The sequence below is a fragment of the Symphalangus syndactylus genome, chromosome 6 (genome assembly GCF_028878055.3).
Source record: "Symphalangus syndactylus isolate Jambi chromosome 6, NHGRI_mSymSyn1-v2.1_pri, whole genome shotgun sequence".
Taxonomy (NCBI): Eukaryota; Metazoa; Chordata; class Mammalia; order Primates; family Hylobatidae; genus Symphalangus; species Symphalangus syndactylus.
Window position 1 is genome coordinate 65,227,040 of NC_072428.2, and position 19,046 is coordinate 65,246,085.

General features: G+C 36.3%; 1 protein-coding gene across 11 annotated transcripts in view; it reads right to left on the reverse strand.

Moving 5' to 3' along the window:
• DLG2 (discs large MAGUK scaffold protein 2) overlaps positions 1–19,046 on the reverse strand; it is a 2,194,174-nt gene that overhangs the window by 978,361 nt on the left and 1,196,767 nt on the right. Inside the window, exon 1 of one of the 11 annotated variants that reach the window (XM_055281268.2) lies at positions 2,691–2,872. The exons of 9 other annotated variants lie outside the window; for them this stretch is intronic. In XM_055281268.2, coding sequence (XP_055137243.1) covers positions 2,691–2,768 — 78 coding nt within the window. In that variant the 5' untranslated portion in view covers positions 2,769–2,872. Of the gene's footprint in view, positions 1–2,690; positions 2,894–19,046 lie in introns of those variants that run through there. One more of the 11 variants, XM_063641483.1, reaches the window with a different exon arrangement.

A 19,046-nucleotide genomic window follows, 5' to 3' on the forward strand; every position in this document is an offset into this window, starting at 1 on the left:
TATTGACATTAGCTGAGGCAAAACAGTACACCAGACAACTAGTAATAAGTCACACTGAGTGCTTAGGATGACATTTAGTCTTGCACGTTCCTAATTATTGAGAGCTTTTCAATTAACCCCAACCTTGAGGAAAACACTTTTCAGTGTTAAAATAGAAGTGAAGGGCTATAGTGAGTTCAGGTTGTTTTATTAGAGTTGAAAGACATAAACTGTTACCTACTAAAAAAAAAAAAAAAAAAAAAGCCCAAAATTTACGGAGGGTACTAAAAATCACAGTCATTGTCCATTGTAAAGATATATCTCCCCAAATGCTAAAATATGATCTGCCACAATTAAGTATACTCGTCATTTTCTAAATAAAATTCAATAATAATCTTATTTTATACATCTTCTTCCATTTGTTGACAAACCACGACAGCATATCGTTAGTAGCACTTTACATGCCCTACTGTTTTGCAACTATATGGTCTCTGATGTTATAGGAATACCTTATGTAAATTAATTCATCTTGTTGTCTTATTTGTTAACTGTCTTCTCAGCTAAAGTACATACTGAATCCCTAGAAAAAAATTAATTTAAAATTATAGCTGTAAATAAGCTATGTTATAAAATTAGGTATACAAAATAAATGAACTATTTCCATTCACCAGGCATTGACTGAGTGCCTACATTTTTTGAGGCAACACACCTTTTAATTTATTTCAGGAACTCTGTGAATACAAATTCCATTAAAAAATACCAAGATGTTATTTCATGTTGCTTATCATGACCTAATGTTCAAAATTAACTCCTCCTAGCTCTCTTGCTAGCACAAAGGCAGTAGAGTTGATTTTTCCTTTGGTCTTTATCACTCAGAGAGCAAACCTTCAGTTCTCTAATGTAGATTTCCTGATGTAAATGTGTCTTACTCTCTGAGTAAGGTGATTAAATAATTTGAACCCTTAAAATCAAACTTGGTTTCTTCTTGCTTGTTTTAAACATTAGCCATCACAGAAATGGATGGGACAGATTGAAAGCCCCTTACTAGCTTCTTAAGAAGCAGAAGCTCAGATTACATTGCTGTATCAATGTCTTTTTAGGTTCTATACACTGAATTTCATAGAGCTGCTATTTCCCACATTTGGGCCGAGGCTTGAAATAAGTGCTTCTGGGAGATTCAACTTTCTTTGCATACTAATTTGGCATAAGACATTATCTCCCAGTGGCTGTCAGAGCCATTTGTGGTCTCTGACAGTTTTCTCATCCATACAACATATAATTTTTATAGGAAGAGAGGACTTTTCTAAAACATTTGTTCCAATAAAAGACCCACTTACAATCTCCTTCCTTCAAAATTACTTGAAAGTCAAAACAAAACACAACCTCAAAAGCCAACTGTTCAATATATATGATACTAGTTGATACATAATAGTTAGGCTTATAATCTTTTTATCTGGGCTATATAGAATGGAGAAGAGACCAATTCTACCCCAGTCCTCCCCTCCCTCTCCTCCACCAAAAGTGTTATTAAATAACAAGTCAGTCATGTTCTACAATTGTCAGATCTGGACATTCTAAGAGACTCTAAAGTCAGAACTCCAGTGATATTTTCTCTTCTAAAGCTAAAGAAAAATCATATCTTGGTTCATCACTGGATTCTTGTTCATTTTATCATTTCCACTCTGCAGGAATGAATAGCAAGTTATAGTGAAGGCATCTTTCTAGGTGAGAGAAAGGACTGTGCCACAGGCCAGGAGAGCCATCTCTGGGTCAATCTCATGAGTTTACATAAAGCAGTAAAGAGATTGGGCTGAAGATCATATCCTCAGAGGAATATGAAAAATCCGTTTCACAAGATTTTGTTACCTTTGGAAGTTTCCCCAATGCCTATCACATTGGATATTGATTCCCTAAATATGACAGTTTGGACAGTGCCCCAGAAAGCACTGGAGAAACTAGAGATGTAAGCTATCATCTTCTGTTATCTCCAAGGATGTGATATACCTTAGGACTTACAGGCCATTTTAATTTCTCAGGGAAATGTAACTAATTAGGTAAGTCTACACAGAGATTCTCTGGAAATGACTGGTCATGCTGAATACAAGAAATGCAAATCTATTCTTTAAATGGCCACAACTACCTGATTATAAATATAATTCTTGCTCATTGTGAACACTTCTGAAATGATGGCTTAGTGAAAAGATACCAAAGCACCCCTGTAGAGTCTGGTCCACATTACTGAGAGTCCCAGATATATGTTCCTAGTACACACACTGTAACACATGTACTATAGAAAGGCTCAGGTATTTATAATGCCCACTTCAGAACCAAAGATCACAATAATAAAAATAATGCAGTATAGCAACAAGTTTACTAGAGAGCTCTCTGAACAAGAAAAAATTGCAGCTGCTCAATTGCTTTCATCCTATGTAATTTAAAGGAATCTTAAGTCTCTGTGAAGACACTCTATCAATTGATGATTTCACCATGCATTTTGAATAGCCAATGATCTTGCTTAACCCTTAATGCTCCCCTCCCAAGCAAGCTAGGCTCTAAGTGTTACTCCTTTTCAAAGTGGCACGGACCACATTCACAGTGAGAGGAAGGTTCTCACCCCAAGCAAATAAAGATTGCGTGTGTACTCAGACCAATGGTCCAGAGCAGGCAGTTGGCAAACGGAAAGGTAATTTTCAACCCCACTCATTCCATACCTTCTCTGATTTCGCCTTCCTGGCATTGTGCACGAACCTGCGACCCAGCTTCTTAGCATACCAGATAGAAGCAAACATAGCGATGCCAATGGAAGGAATTCACAATGAAGCTGCTGCACAATCAACTTCCCACCTCGGCTCAGAGACGAACAGAATTAGGCTGGAGCTGTCACTTGCAGGCTGTTGCTTTCTCAGTTCCTCTCATGCTGGTTAGCTGAGGGAGAGGGTGGGAGGAGGGAGGGGTTGGGGGAGAAAAGGCAGTCCTGTTTGGCCAGTCTGCAGGTATATTTACATCCTGCCAGCAGGAGGTCCGGGTGAGGCAGGCGCTGCCTTTGTAGCCAGCTCACACGCATCCAGTTGGCTAAGTATTTGTCTGCAGTTCTTCGGCACCGGCACCGTCGCCACCAAACTCCATGTGTGTCAGGAGGAAGGGAAGCTGCAGTGAAGTCCGGAGGCAGCTCACCTCCCGCTCTAGGCTTGGGCAGTTACAATCCTCGCTTTGGCTTCCCTCTATGTTGACAGTACGTGCTGGCGGCAGTGGCCACATAAAGACAGATCCACATACAGCCTCGCAGGTAAATCAGCCAATACAGGAACTGCCAGGCATGGAGAAGAAAGCTGCCAGGCAAGGGGAGAGGCAGAACCACCATGAATCTGCCCCTGCAGGCACAAACAGGTGTCCCTGGAATCCAATCCCACTCATATCCTCCAAGAGGACTAAGAGGACTATCAGGGCCGTTAGGGTGACTGGAAACACAAGCACACAAGCATCCTTCTCTTTTCTCCTCCCCAGCTCCATTTGGTCCAAGGAATATCACTTCTCTGCCCACCAGCCAGCCTTATCCACAACTTGCAAGGTAAACACTTTATTTCTTCAGAGACTGGCCTGGGACCAAGGGCAAAGTGAGCAGGATGAAGTGTCCTCCCAAATGCCTGAGTGAAGGTCCATAGTTTTAGAAGTCATTAGTTGTACCTGTAAAAGAACTGAGGCCTCTATTACAGGACGATTTTTTGACATAGGTACTGGAGGATGGACAGGGGTTTAAATCGAGTGTTAAACTAAAAAGAGCAAACTACTCTTTTAAAAATAAAAATAAAAATAAAAACCCAGGTTTTCTTGTAGTGACATCCAGTGTTCAGTGGATGACTGCAATATCACCTTTGGGGAGGTAGATTTATGGCAGCTTTTAAATCATGCTCCTTTGAAGAATTTTCACATTTGATTCTAACATTAACTACTTCCATTATCGTATTAGAGTTTAAACTATTATGTGAGGCACTTTTAAGGTAAGGTCGGTGCTAAGAGACAACTGTTTCTTCCAATGAGAGATAAAGTTTTAGCCCTTTACCAGTCCTACCAGAGGACAAAAATAAACTGCTCATGATGGCAAGGAAAGCCTGCCTTCCAGTGGCACACAAACTAGACTCAATATAGTAAATGTTTTCCAGCTGATCTGACAGAAGCGCCCTATGAGCACTGAAGAATCAAAGAATGTCAACACAAATGCAGACACTTGGAAAATAACTTCCTTCTCTTAACAAAGTCACTTGAGGTCTTTCCCTTAAGAGAGTTTCATCTGTGGCATCAACAACAACAACAAAAAAGTATATTGTAAAGGATGTTGAATACCCTCATAGGCAATTAGAGGTAGAACAAGACAGTGTAAGACTGGACACTGGTAGTGAGAACCCATGTTCATGTTACTCACTAAGGTAACTCTTGTGCCTAGAACAGTGTTTAGCACAACACATTTAATCTACGTTTATTGAAGGAATGAATGATCTTGTTTCTGACCCTGACTTTGCTTCTAATTTATTTGTTTGTTCTCTCTGGGTTCGATGTACCTCATCTGTAAATTAAGAGAATTGGGCAGATATTTTTTAGGTTCCTTTCCTGCCCTGTGAGTCTATGATCATTATTGTGGGTCTTTAGATAATGCTGAACAGAAATCTCGAGTGCTCACCAGATACATAGGCTGTGGTGAAATGATTCAGTGTTCTAAAGAGTCAACAGTGGTATCCCTGGGGTAGCCCAGCTTCTTCTACCTCCTTTGACATGCCTTGCTGCCAACCAGGGTTTGGTTTTTGCATTAGCTATTTCTTTTGCTCTATGCTCCTGCAAGCACTCCTTTCCTTTAATTTCCTTTTGACACTCTAAGGCAACCCCTGTGCAAATTTCTCCATATTATACCCTGTACTCTTTGGAGGAAAAATGCCACAGAAATCCAATGAATAAATATACATGGTAACTCCTGCTTAGTTTTCAAAGAGCTACTCAGCAGGACCATAGCTTACCCTAATATTGCTGTGATGTAAAGGTATTTATTATTTCTGCACACAAATTGGTCCAAGCCATGTTGTAGTTAAAGTGTATTCAACTAAAAAACTAAAGTAGATAAAAAGAACGGGGATAAACAATCGTCCCTAAATTAATGATTAGAAAATTTTGTTTTTAATACCTTAGACAGAATCAAACAATAAAGAGGTGAGACAAAATGCCTTGAACTTTCAAACCACTGATATCACAGAGAGAATCAAAGGATGTTAATTTACTCTGATGGGACTGACATCATAACTTTTTATCTCTTTCTGTAATTTTTGCATTCTGTTCATGAGTTAAAACTTCATGAATCACTAAAACTAAGGCTTGGAGAGATCTTTGATGTTTGATCAGTTTGTTTATTGGTTTTGCCTTTATGTTGAACGTTTAGTGACCTTTTTCACACACCTGACCAAGAGGCTTTATAAGTTTTTTACAGAACAAGATCCTTATAAAATAAATTGGCCCTGCCAGCTAAGATTTAACTTATGACAATAATAACTATTGTTTCTTAAATAGGCAGTTGGAGGTAGAAAACACAGTGCAGTTAGGACTCATGCTCATGTTATACAAATGCTCAGTAAACTGTAGATATTCAAAATATATTTGTCAAATGCGTCTATGACAAAATAGAAAAATCCACAAACTGGGAAAGACTGGAAGACTCAATAGAAGAATAGCCATAAAATTTTCAGTAGCAAAAGTTGCTTGAAAGATGGATATAATGTCAACTGAATGAAGTCATTGCCATATTTATACAACCATCTTGCCTGGCTCTCTGTGGGCAGATGTGTCTGCTGTAAAGGTGGCAGCTTCCTACAGTTAATCCTACTAGTCTCTAACCATTGCTCTGCTGATTGAGATAAATAACATTTGCAGCTCTGCTGTATAAGTAAAACAAATTTTTCAGACATTTTCCATCTGTATATAATCAGTACCTGGACAGACCTTTTCCTTTATAATTTTATTTTTAAAGCCTCTCCTATGATGGAAACCTACCAGTGCAGCTGAGTTTGAGATGCAACATTAATCCATTTAAGCAGCTTTGGGTTCATGCCTCAACACACACACTATGTGAGCTTCCTCTGAATTCTCAAGGTAAATACAACGTTTAAATCAAGCCATTAAGTATCATACATTTTCTGCCTAGCACATGAATGATTTTCTTTTAAAATTCATCTATTTATATCAGAGATAATTATTTTTAAAAACAGAGTCAAAATTCAACCCAAGGAATTAATATCTGGTGGCCTGAAAAGCTATTTAGTTTCAGTGTTGAATATAGACCAAACCTATTGAGACGTAAATAAGTGTTGAATATAGACCATACCTATTGAGACGTAAATAAGTTAACGTAAAAAATTAATTGTACAAAGATTTTGATTGGTTTGTTTGCATATTTGATATGTATATTTGATAGTCCTTTGGCTAATGTCTGATGTTAGTAAATTATTATTATTATTATTATTATTATATTTTGAGACAGGACCTTGTTCTGTCACCCAGGCTGGAATGCAGTGTTATGATCATAGCTCACTGCAGCCTTGAACTCCTAGGCTCAAGTAATCTTCCTCCCTCAGCCTCCAGGGTAGGTAGGACAGTAGGCATGCACCATCATGCTTGGCCAATTTTTAAATTTTTTATCTTTCTAGAGATGAGGTCTTGCTATGTTGCCCAGGCTGGTCTTGAACTCCTGGCCTCAAGTGATCCTCCTGCCTTGGGTTCTCAAAGTGATTGGCTGATTATTAAACAGTAAGTGTGGAATATATACTACATAGAATATTTTGGTAAAGAATATATACATAATATTTAACTTCAATTCAGAGGAATACCAAGATCTTGATATTAGTTACTTCTGTACAAAGTAGTAGAAAGGGGAAGATTAAAACAGTTATATTTTGCTCCAAGTATATATGTATCATGTGACTCATCTACATAAGATATTCTCATTAGTACTTGTGTGACTGAAAAAGTAAACAATGCTTTTCCACAAAAATGTATTGGGTATTACTACATGTCAAACCTTAAGGGCCTATAAATGAATAAAGTACAGTCTTTTTCTCAAAGAGCCCTATATAGTTGGGGACACATATGTATCAATAAATAAATCTCAGGTGTAAGAAAGGGGTCCAGTTTCAGTTTTCTGTATATAGCTAGCCAGTTTTCCCAACACCATTTATTAAATAGGGGATCCTTTCCCCATTGCTTGTTTTTGTCAGGTTTGTCAAAGATCAGAAGTTTGTAGATGTGTGGTGTTATTTCTGAGAATGTGTTCTGTTCCATTGGTCTATATATCTGTTTTGGTACCAGTACCATGCTGTTTTGGTTACTGTAGTCTTGTAGTATAGTTTGAAATCAGGTAATGTGATGCCTTCAGCTTTGTTCTTTTTGGTTAGGATTTTCGCGGCTATATGGGCTCTTTTTTCATTCTATATGAAATTTAAAGTAGTTTTTATTATGATTCTGTGAAGAAAGTCAATGGTAGCTTGATGGGGATAGCACTGAATCTATAAATTACTTTGGGCAGTATGGTCATTTTCACGATATTGATTCTTCCTGTCCATGACCATGGAATGTTTTTCCATTTGTTTGTGTTCTCTCTTATTTCCTTGAGCAGTGGTTTGTTGTTCTCCTTGAAGGGGTCCTTTATACACCATGGAATACTATACATCCACAAAAAGGATGAATTCATGTCCTTTGCAGGGACATGGATGAAGCTGGAAACCATCATTCTTAGCAAAGTAACACAGGAACAGAAAACTAAATACCGCACATTCTCACTCATAAGTGGGAGTTGAGCAATGAGAACACACGGACCCAGGGAGGGGAACATCACACACTGAGGCCTGTCAGTATGTGGGGGAGGCTAGGGGAGGGATAGCATTAGGAGAAATACCTAATGCAGACGACAGGTTGATGGGTGCAGCAAACCACCATGGCACGTGTATACCTATCTAACAAACTTGCACATTCTGCACATGTATCCCAGAACTTAAAGCATAATAATAAAAAAAAAAAAAGAAATTTCAGTGAAGAACGGCCTTGTTACAAACGTATGATGCTCAGGGATAAAATTACTGATTTTTGGTTTTTATATGACATAAACTCACTAATAAATATTAGCTGGAAAAAGTGCAATAATTAGTGCTAATGTATATTAAAAAGCAAAGGAATAGCTAAATCTCTTTGCATGTTTTATCACTATGGACAATAGGAAAAAATTGTCACTATGAATTTATATGTATATCACAGTCAATGCTACAAACTGGCCCGGCTGCAGATGGATATATTTCTACACCGAAGAAATAGCCAGTTGTAGATAAGTGTGAAAAAAAGATTCCAAATAATAAACCCACTAACTCTAATTATAGATGAAAAAGCTTATATCTTTTTCTCCTCTTAAAATCATCAAAACTAATTCTTCAACAGTTGAATATATAATGTGCCTCTTCTTTCATATGTTTAATCGTAACATATTTGGCATCAGAAATGTAAAGATCCTGATGTAACATTTACCTGCCATCCAGATTTAATAAATGTTGATATTTTGTCATATTTGATTCAGATTCTTTAAGAAATAAGTTCTTCATAATATAGGTAAAATCCGCACCCTACCCCCTCAAATTCATTTCAAAATAATTTTCAATTAACACTCTTGTAGCTCTCTCTTTAAGCACATATAAGTTTCTTTAGAGCAGGTCCTTCAAAATGTAATTGGTGGATCATAGAATATGTCCAGCTTTAATGCTAATTCATTACAAATTATTCTCCAATTGCCATTATTAGTAATTTAAATGAGTAGTATATATTAGTAGTTTGTAAGAGATCAGTATTCTATATAACACAGTGTAATCAGACATTCATGTTTCCCAAACATAATATATAATGTTAACTCTTTGTAGTCTTGATGTGCATTTTCTTGATTACTGGTGAGACAAGATGTTTTCATACATTTATTGGTTATTTGAACTTCCTTCTCTTCATACCCCTTGCCCATTTTTAAATAGGGTTATATTTTTCTTATTGACTCGTGAAGTACTTGATGTATACTGGACACTAATCTTTTATTACGGGTTTTGAATATATATATCTGTTTCCGATCTCTGACTTGTCTTAGTTTTATTCATGTTTTGTCATACAGAGCATTCATAAAAATTAAAAGGATTGAAGTTTTTCAGTGTTTTCTTTTATGTTTATATTTTTATCAATTTTTTTCTCTATTCCAAGTTTAACAATATTTTATTTTCTTTCTAAGCAATTTAAACGTTTTGCTTGTCATCAATAAGTCTCCGAGTTTTTTTTTTTTTTTTTAATTTACAGTGAAAGGAACAAGATCATGTCCTTTTCAGGGACATGAATGGAGCTGAAAGCCTTTATCATCAGCCAATTAATGCAGGAACAGAAAACCCAACACTGCATGTTCTCACTTATAAGTGGGAGCTGAACGATGAGAACACATGGACACGTGGTTGGGGCAGGGTGAACAACACACATTGGGGCCTACGGATGTGGGCAGGCAAAGGGAGAGCATCAGGAAGAACTGCTCATTGGTGCTGGGCTTATATCTAGGTGATGGGTTGGTGATCTGAGCAGCAAACCTGCACATCCTGCACATGTACCCCAGAACTTAAAAGGTGATAAAATAAAATATTAAAATAACAATTAAAAAATAGTAATTTATGGTTGAAGGTAGGAATCTATATTTTTCCCATATGTACGGCCAGTTTTATTTATTTACTTATTTATTTACTTGCTTACTTAGTTCACTGATATATAATAATGCTTTTCCTTTTCCTTACTGACTTCTAATGTCCCTGAGTTATATATCTAGATAATACGTATGCGCATATAATTGTTTCTTGGCTTTTTAACAATTATCCTATTTTTATTTACCTGTGCTAGTACTACATTATGTATGCTTTATAGTAAATACTGATATTTGAAGGGTGATTCATCTCTTTCACTTGATCTAACTTTTCAAGTTAATTTTTATACATTTGTACAACAGAGCACTTCTATAGTACCTGCAAAATGTCATGTTATTATTGTATACTTTTGTTGTTTGTTTGTTTGTTTGTTTGAGACAGAGTTTCACTCTTGTCATCCAGGCTGGAGTGCAATGGCAATCTCGGCTCACTGCAACCTCCGCTTCCCAGGTTGAAGCGATTCTCCTGCCTCAGCCTCCCGAGTAGCTGGGATTACAGGCACCTGCCACCACGCCCAGCTAATTTTTGTATTTTTAGTAGAGACAGGGTTTCATTATGTTTGCCAGGCTGATCTCGAACTCCTGACCTCAGGCAGACCAGGTAATCCGCCTGCCTCGGCCTCCCAAAGTGCTGGGATTACAGACATGAGCCACCACACTTAGCCTATTGTATACTATTTTAGTTTTATCTTGCTATAGTAGTTACATTCCCCACCAAATCAGTCATTATTATTATCACCATTATTATTTTTTGTCATAGTTTACCCACAATAACTATCAGTTAACTTCTTTATTTTTAGAATCCTAACCCCTCTTTCTGGATTAAATTTTCTTCTTACAGATAAATATATCTTAATAGTCTTTCTGCAAAAATCTATGATGTTTAAACATACCCAATCATTTATATTTTCCCTGAACTGAATGATAGTAGACTAGACTTTGAATGAGAGTATAGAAACAGATTTGTAAATCGACAATGATTTTCCCTCAGAGCTTTGAAGATATTAACCTGCACTATCTTCTGTCATCAATTTTTATAATAAAATGACTGCTATCAATCTAATTGTTGCCTGTTAACAAGAAATATGTCTTAATCCCAGCACTTTGCGAGGCCGAGGCGGGCGGATCACGAGGTCAGGAGAACGAGACCACGGTGAAACCCCGTCTCTACCAAAAATACAAAAAATTAGCCGGGCGTGGTGGCGGGCGCCTGTAGTCCCAGCTACTCGGAGAGGCTGAGGCAGGAGAATGGCGTGAACCCGGGAGGCGGAGCTTGCAGTGAGCCGAGATTGCGCCACTGCACTCCAGCCTGGGTGACAGAGCGAGACTCCTTCTTAAAAAAAAAAAAAAAAAAAAAAAAAAAAGAAATACGTCTTTCTTACTATGGTTTGCATAAAGAATTTTCTTTTTTTTTGCCTTTCTTGAACTTCGGTTTTACTATAATACTTTCTTTTCTAAAAAATGTACATGGAACTCATTCTGTTTATTTAATCTGATTATTTATAAAATAACTCTCAGTCATGGCCAGGCGCGGTGGCTCACGCCTCTAATTCCAGCACTTTGGGAGGCCGAGGCGGGCGGATCACGAGCTCAGGAGATCGAGACCATCCTGGCCAACACGGTGAAACCTCGTCTCTACTAAAAATACAAAAAATTGGCCGGGTGTGGTAGCGGGCGCCTGTAGTCCCAGCTACTCGGGAGGCTGAGGCAGGAGAATGGCGAGAACCCGGGAGGCGGAGCTTGCAGTGAGCCCAGATCGTGCTGCTGCACTCCAGCCTGGGCGACAGAGCGAGACTCCGCCTCAAAACAAAAAAAAAAAAAAAAAAAAAATACATCTCAGTCATTAACTCTTCTAATATTTATTTTCCCTCACTCTCATTATTCTCTAAAATTCTGTTATGTTTTTTCTGGACCATTTTATTCTACCCATACTATTGCTTCATAGAGCTCACATTTTTTTCTCCTTCCTCCTCTGTGCTGCTTTCAGGGTATATCCTCAGATCTAATTACTATTTTCTAATTTCTATTTTTACCTTAAATTTCAATTTATTGTTTTTTACCTACCTACAGAGTATCCATTTTTAATCAATTGTTTATACCTTTTTTATTTTTAGACATTCTATATGTATTTTTAAATCTATCATGTTCTGTTTTTATTATGATTTTTATTCCTTTATCATTATTTTAATTTAACATATACTTAGTTTGTAGTCTTTATCTGATATTTTTATTCCCTAATTTTCCTGAACGTCTAATCTCACTGGTTTCACTCATGGTGAGTATTTTCTGCATCCTATTGTACATTTTTATTCTGAGATGATCTTTAGAAAGACTGTAGTTTCTGTGGGAGTCTGTGTGACCTTCAGTTGTGCAACTGTTGCTACAGAATAATTTTGCACATCCCTCTTCTAGTTGTCCAGAGATTTCACTAGCCCAAGAGCAGTTTCATATCAATTTTTTTTTTTTTTTTGACTTGGAGCTATACTCTCCCCACAAAATAGGGTTGGGTTTAAATTTACTCTTTTTTTTTTTCTTTTTCCACTCATAATAGAAACATGCTTCCTTGTTGCTACCCTGGGCTGGTGAATAAAGTTTTTTAAAAGTCCTTTCATAAATGAGAATCCTTTTATGTTTTCAGTTTTATGCAACAGTCTCAGTTTCATTTCCCTTCCTTTGGTGATCCTAACATCAAGTGTCCTGCCCTGAATGGCCATCAAAACCCTACACCCTCACCCTAAATGCCTTTATTGAGTCCCATATACCCCTGGGATACCATAGTCAGTTCAGGATGTCACTGCTCTGGCCATCATTATACACAAACACAAACAAGTCCAAGTGCCATCCCTCTAAATGAACCCAAAATCAAACTAGATCATTTAACTAGCCTGCGAATGAGGCTTTAGAGTTTAATAAGCATGTGTGGTAACAACATGTATAAGATTTATTTTTAAGTGTTTCCTGCAAGAGAGTTGGGGAAATCAACTAATTAAAATGTTAGTCAAAAGTCACCATATTATAATAGTTAATTAGCTAAACTAGACAGTAAGACAGACCACCACCATCATTATTGTGACCTTGGAGAAGTTATGCTAACTTTATAAAATTGGGGTAATAACGGAAACTATGTCACAGTATTGATAGTAGGAGCAACTGTGATAATACATATACACTATTTGGAGTAGTTCTGGCACACAGCATGAGTGCAATAAAAATACTGCTTTTATTTTTATTCATACTCCAATCTTTAAGGAAGACAAAAATCACAATAGTCTAGACAGACAATACATGCTCAATATTATGAAAACAAGCCAAAAGCATGATTTCTAAAAGCTCTTTACACTTCTGTTTAGTCGTCCTGTGAGGAAAGTCTACCTTCTTTCTGCTTCAGTGTTTTCTCCCCTTTTATGCCATTAGCAAAGAAAACAAATCAGTTGCAAGCTTGTAAAAATATTTCATAAATTTAAAGTCTTTCGGGTTCCCATGTGTCTCTTTCCTGAGACAAATAAATATTTTCTTGAGCCTTATGAATAGTTTTTTTCTCTTTTTTTGTTTTATTTATTTATTTATTTAGAGAATCTTTTCAGAGCCTCAAAACAAGGCTTGCAGGACCTTTTGTAAGAAGAAAAACTCAAATGTGTCCTAAAGTTATATAGTAGATCTGAATTAACATGCTGTGATTTACCACCCATGTATTTAAAATTAAATTTTCTTAAAGCAGAGGAATAGACTAATAATGGCAATAACTATCAAAAGGAATGTAGAGCTGGGAAGATACAGGTGAGGAGCAATGTAGAAAAATATCAAGCCAGCAGTCAAGAAGGAATGAGAATCTAATGGAACATTAGAACTTTGAGTTTTGAGCACAAACAACAATGCATATATAAGGCCATTTTTATGAAACAGCTACACAGTGCTAAAGATGCCTAATTTAATAATTTAGTAACTCAGAATGCAATTCAGTATCTTCAAATTCACATGCTCTTCCAAAGCATGCAAAAAACACAGACATTTAAACACCACTCACCTAACCTGACTGCTTTGGAATGGGAACTTTCTTATTAAGTAAAATTCAGTTAGTCTGGTATTCTAGCTATCTCAACAGCAGAATTATTTTCATAATTCATGGAGGTGAAGTGCTAGTTTTGGAAGCAATAGTCTTAGTTTTCATTTCATTTCCATCAGTTGTCACATCTCTGGGTATTGAACTACATAATCAATTCCTTATGAGCTCAAATAATATATTAGTCCATGACATTTATGAGCAATAATTAACCGGTAATACAATAATCTCTTAAATCCAGTGGCCATTTTTGATGAAGTTGTATTCTTGCCATACCATCCCTTTGGATCTTCACAAAATTATTTTCTGTTTCCCCAAGGTGCTCTATAAATTTGTACCTTTGAACATGCTGTTTCTGCTGTCTGCAGCCCTACCTATCCACCTTGCTTTCTGCTCCTTGTCATTTTATATGTGACAAATCTTGACAAATTTTCTGAGATGTGGCTAAATAAATGTCTATGAAAATTTTTCCTGATAACCAACAGACAGAGCCAGTAACTCTCTTCCCTATCCCCTATTGTACTTTGTACATAACTCGGATTTAGTTCTTATTATATTTACTCGTAATTACTTCGAGCTTATGTTTCCCTCTGAGTGCCTATGAAACATTCAAGAAAAGTAACATACCTTATTTATTTTTGTATCCTCGGAGACCTACATAGTCCTCCGCACATGGTAGGTAATAATAACTATCTTTTGAATAATTTAATAGTTGTTTGCTTAATGAATGAACAAATGAATGAAGCATATCACTTGAATACAACAGCTTCACACTCGTATGAGAGGAAAGGAAGGCACTATATAGAGGCCTATCTAGCATTTGTTATTACCCTCTATTTGCATTTTTACCTTATACTCATCTTCATGCCGTAAGAGACAAGTCATTGTAACAAGGGTTCAAAGTGCTTCAAAAAACACCATTTCTAAAGGTAAATCACTGACACTTATTGATACATGGACCTATAAGCTGTCACATTTTTTACTTTGTAATTCCTACTCTTTCATAGTTACAAGTGATCTTTTGCAAAATACAATAAATAAAACCAATTTATACAGTAATAAATAAAATCCCTTTTTATTTCCTTAAAAATGAGATCCACTAATGAAAACATACAAATCATTTTATTTTCCATCCTGCCACCTACGTAAAACAGAAACAGCAGGTGCTGAAATCTTCAATGCCAATATCAATTACAGATAGTGTTGCTGAAAATATTCCTGATATTAACTGCAACCTCTCTCCAGCTTAAAAAATATATAAAGTTTTTAAAAAAGCTGTAATAGCATCATCTTGTTATATACTTCATGGCTAACTAGATAGAAAAAGGGAGACTGATTTGCTAATTGTATTCTATATGTCAGCTATTTTTATGTTAAGCATCTTTATATGAAGTTAAAAGTGCCTTGACTTTAAGGTACACAAAGTATTTTGTCCACTAAAGTACTTAACATGCATTTTCTTAGTATTGGTCTAACATCAGCCATTTTAAAAATGTTTACATACTATCTTTACTGTTGTTTACTTAGGTTATTTTAAAATTTAATTTGACTCACTTTTTATTTAAATAAATATAGTTTAAAAGGGAACTTATTGCCATCAGAATAAACACAAGGGTCTGTTTTCATAAATAATAACCATATAAATAACACAATAAAAATAAAATATTAATCACATTAAGAAGTAAAATAAAAACAAGTAATTTTAAAGTCTGATTGAAAAGATGATGGTTTATACTGAAGTTACAATTTTTCAGCAATTACATTAAAATTAAAGTATAAGTATGTTTTTAAAGATGTTTGCCATCTACCATCCTATATATATCACACTTCAAGAAATACTCTCAACTAATTTAATCCTCACAAAAAATACCTGAGTCAGATAATATCAAATTCCTTTCACAAATTTAGGAAACTAAATTTCAGAGGAATTGATTAACTTATTCAAGGTCATTTGCCTAGAGGAATTAAGCTTTGAATCCTGGTTTGCTTCTCACTTGCTTCCAGATTTTCAAACCCTATCTGACTCTCAACGTCCTTATCTTTAAGCCATAGCGTTAACAGTACAAGAAATGTCATGTGGTAGCTTATGATAAAAAAAAAATTAAAAGCAGCAAGTTCTATGAGTTCAGATAACATTAGCCCATGAGTTGGATAGCCCATGAATACAGGCTTACTGTGAGAAAGAAAATTTGAGTTAGTACTTAGAAAACAGATCAGAACAAGAAGTACTCTTTTTTTTCCATAAGAAACAGCAGGAGCAAAAGCAAGAAGGTTGGAAAACATGAGATGTGTTTGAGGAACTGAGAAAAATAAGGCGGAAAACACTATACCCATAATTAGACAATGTCAATAAATGTTTAATCATGACAAACATGGTCAGAGTTAGAGATGAGGGAGAATGATGAAGGTGGTAGAAATAATGGGGGCCTTAATTAGGGGGAAGGTGGTAGAAATAAAGGCAAAGACCAATAAAAGAAACATTATTTCTTAATGTCCTAGACTGAATTCAGATCCCTGGCCCATTCTCTTAGTAAAATACACTCCTTTTCACCATATTTATCATGTTGACAATAATCTATTTAATACATCTATTTTTCATGCTTTCCTTGTAGGGCATTCCATGAAAGCAGAGGCCATGCCTGTTTATTCATCATTGTAACCTCTGTGCCTAACAACATGCCTGGTGCATAATAAGTGTTCAAAAAAAAAAAAGATTTATTTAATTCATGCTTGAAAGAAGAAATAACAGAGGGAACAGAGTCTGTATAATTGATCTGTAACCCAAACCTCTGCATCACGCAATATACCCATGTAACAAACTGGCACATGTACCCTTTAATCTAAATAAAATTTGAAATTATTTTTTAAAAATCTGTAAAATTTGACTGCTGCTTTATAGGCTGAGAAAAAAAAAAGAGTCAAGCAGCCAAAGAGTTGAGCCCAGGGGACTTCAAGGTATCTGTAAGACAAAGAAAAAGTTTTCATTTGCATGGCCTCTTCTTTCATTATAAATGTTTTGGCCGGGCGCGGTGGCTCACGCTTGTAATCCCAGCACTTTGGGAGGCCGAGGCGGGCGGATCACGAGGTCAGGAGATCGAGACCACGGTGAAACCCCTTCTCTACTAAAAATACAAAAAATTAGCCGGGCGTGGTGGCGGGCGCCTGTAGTCCCAGCTACTCGGAGAGGCTGAGGCAGGAGAATGGTGTGAACCCGGGAGGCGGAGCTTGCAGTGAGCCGAGATTGCGCTACTGCACTCCAGCCTGGGCGACAGAGCGAGACTCCGTCTCAAAAAAAAAAAAAAAAAGAAAAAAAAAAAAAGTTTGTATTTCTTCCCTTATCTCTTCAATCCTTTTACCTTCTAATATTATAGGCTCCATCTGAAACTTTCATTAAATTAATGTCTTAGAAATTTAATTCTCTCATTAAATTTCTCATGGTCCACAATTTCCATTTAAGGCTTCTATATTTTCTTTGTAAACTCTTCTAAAGCAGATAATTATTTTTTCTTGTTTTCGAAATGGAGAAGTGTTGTCAATTATTTTATTTTTTCTAATTCATTGTTTGCCCTTGGGAGCTTATGTTGTGCCTAGGGGGACATCCACATTCACGTAAAAAATGAAAGAGTTCATGATATGCTAAGTTTTAGATATATTCAGATTTTAATGCCCCTGGAAAACTCGGGGGTATATATGTCTAATAAGCAATGTGATAAAGTAATCCCTCCTCCACTCATTTATTCATTCAACAAATACTAATTTGAGTGTTACGATGCACCAGCCTGTTTATAAGCAATGGGGCCATAACAATGAACAAAACAGACAACAATCCCTACCTCATGGAGCTTGCATTGTATTGTAGAAAAAAGACAGTACAAAAGATAAATCGAAAAATGTTGTCTATTCAATAGTGATACATGCTAAAGAGAAAAATAAAGCAGATAAATGGAATAAAAGGTGTTGGGAATGGTTAAATTTTTCTGATAGGTTGATTAAGGTAAAGCTCAGTAAAATTTAACTTGTGATTAAAAATCCTAAGGAAGTGACAGCAAGCCAGAAAGGTATCTGGGGAAAGAATATGTGAAGGCCTTAAGAAGGGACTGTTTGATCTCACAGAGCTATCACATTCTAGATACCAGTTTTTGAAAAAATAGATGAATCTAGATGAATGAATAGAGGTATATTCATGTGAAATATGGTGAATGGTCATTTTCATCTTCAAGTAAAATGGTAATTGTTCCTGTATTAAATAAACTGAAAGGTTAACAAAAAAAAAGAAGGAAGAAGGAGGAGGAGGAGGAGATAAGAAAGAGGAAGAGGAGGAAGAGAAAAGGAAGAGGAAGAGGAGGAGGAGGACGACGACGAAGACTAGGGCTACCATTCGACAACAGTAAGGAGAACAGCATGGCTAAAACAGAATGAGGAGGAAGATGGTACAAAATAAGATTGGAGAGCTAGACAGGTAGGTGAAGGAGGAAGTGTGGAAAGCAGATCTTCTGAGCCTCATAAGCTACTGTGGGCAATTTGGCTTTTGCTATGAATGAGACAGGAAGCAATCTAAGAGTAATACCATGATATGACTAATGTTTTAATAGGATTACTCCTACTCTCTTAAAAATTGTGACTCTAGGGGGTCAAGGCTTGGAGCAGGGAGAACAGTTAAGAATTATTACAGTTACCAAATTCAAAAGGAACAGTAACTTAGAAAAACTAATCAATATGAAAATTTTTAAAAAGTGGTTGGGTTCTGGACATAGTTTGAAGGTAGATCCAACAGATTGTATGCTACACTGAATGTAGCCTATGAGAAAAAGAGGAGTGGCACAGATGACTCCAAACATTTTGGCCTGATAAACTAGAAAGGTGATCTCATCACTAGCTCAAGGGAAAGCTGTGGATGGAGCAGGTTTTGTAAGAAACATAAGAAGTTAGGTTCTGACAATCTGGTATGGTGGTGTGCACCTGAAATTCCAGCTACTCGGGTTGGGGCATGAGTTCAAGAGTTTGAGTTCAGCCTCTGCAATGTAGCAAGACCCCATCTCCAAATCAATAAATAAAAATTTAAAAAGGAATTACAAATGGATCATATACTCAGAAAAATATATTTAAAAAATACAGAAAAGATAAATATTTAAGATTATAGGTATTCCAGTCACCCTGATTTGATTATATGAACGTATCAAATTATCACATGTGCCCCAAAAATATGTATATCTGCTATGTATAAATTTTCAAAAAATAAATTTTAAAAAAGAAGTTAGGTTCTGGACATGT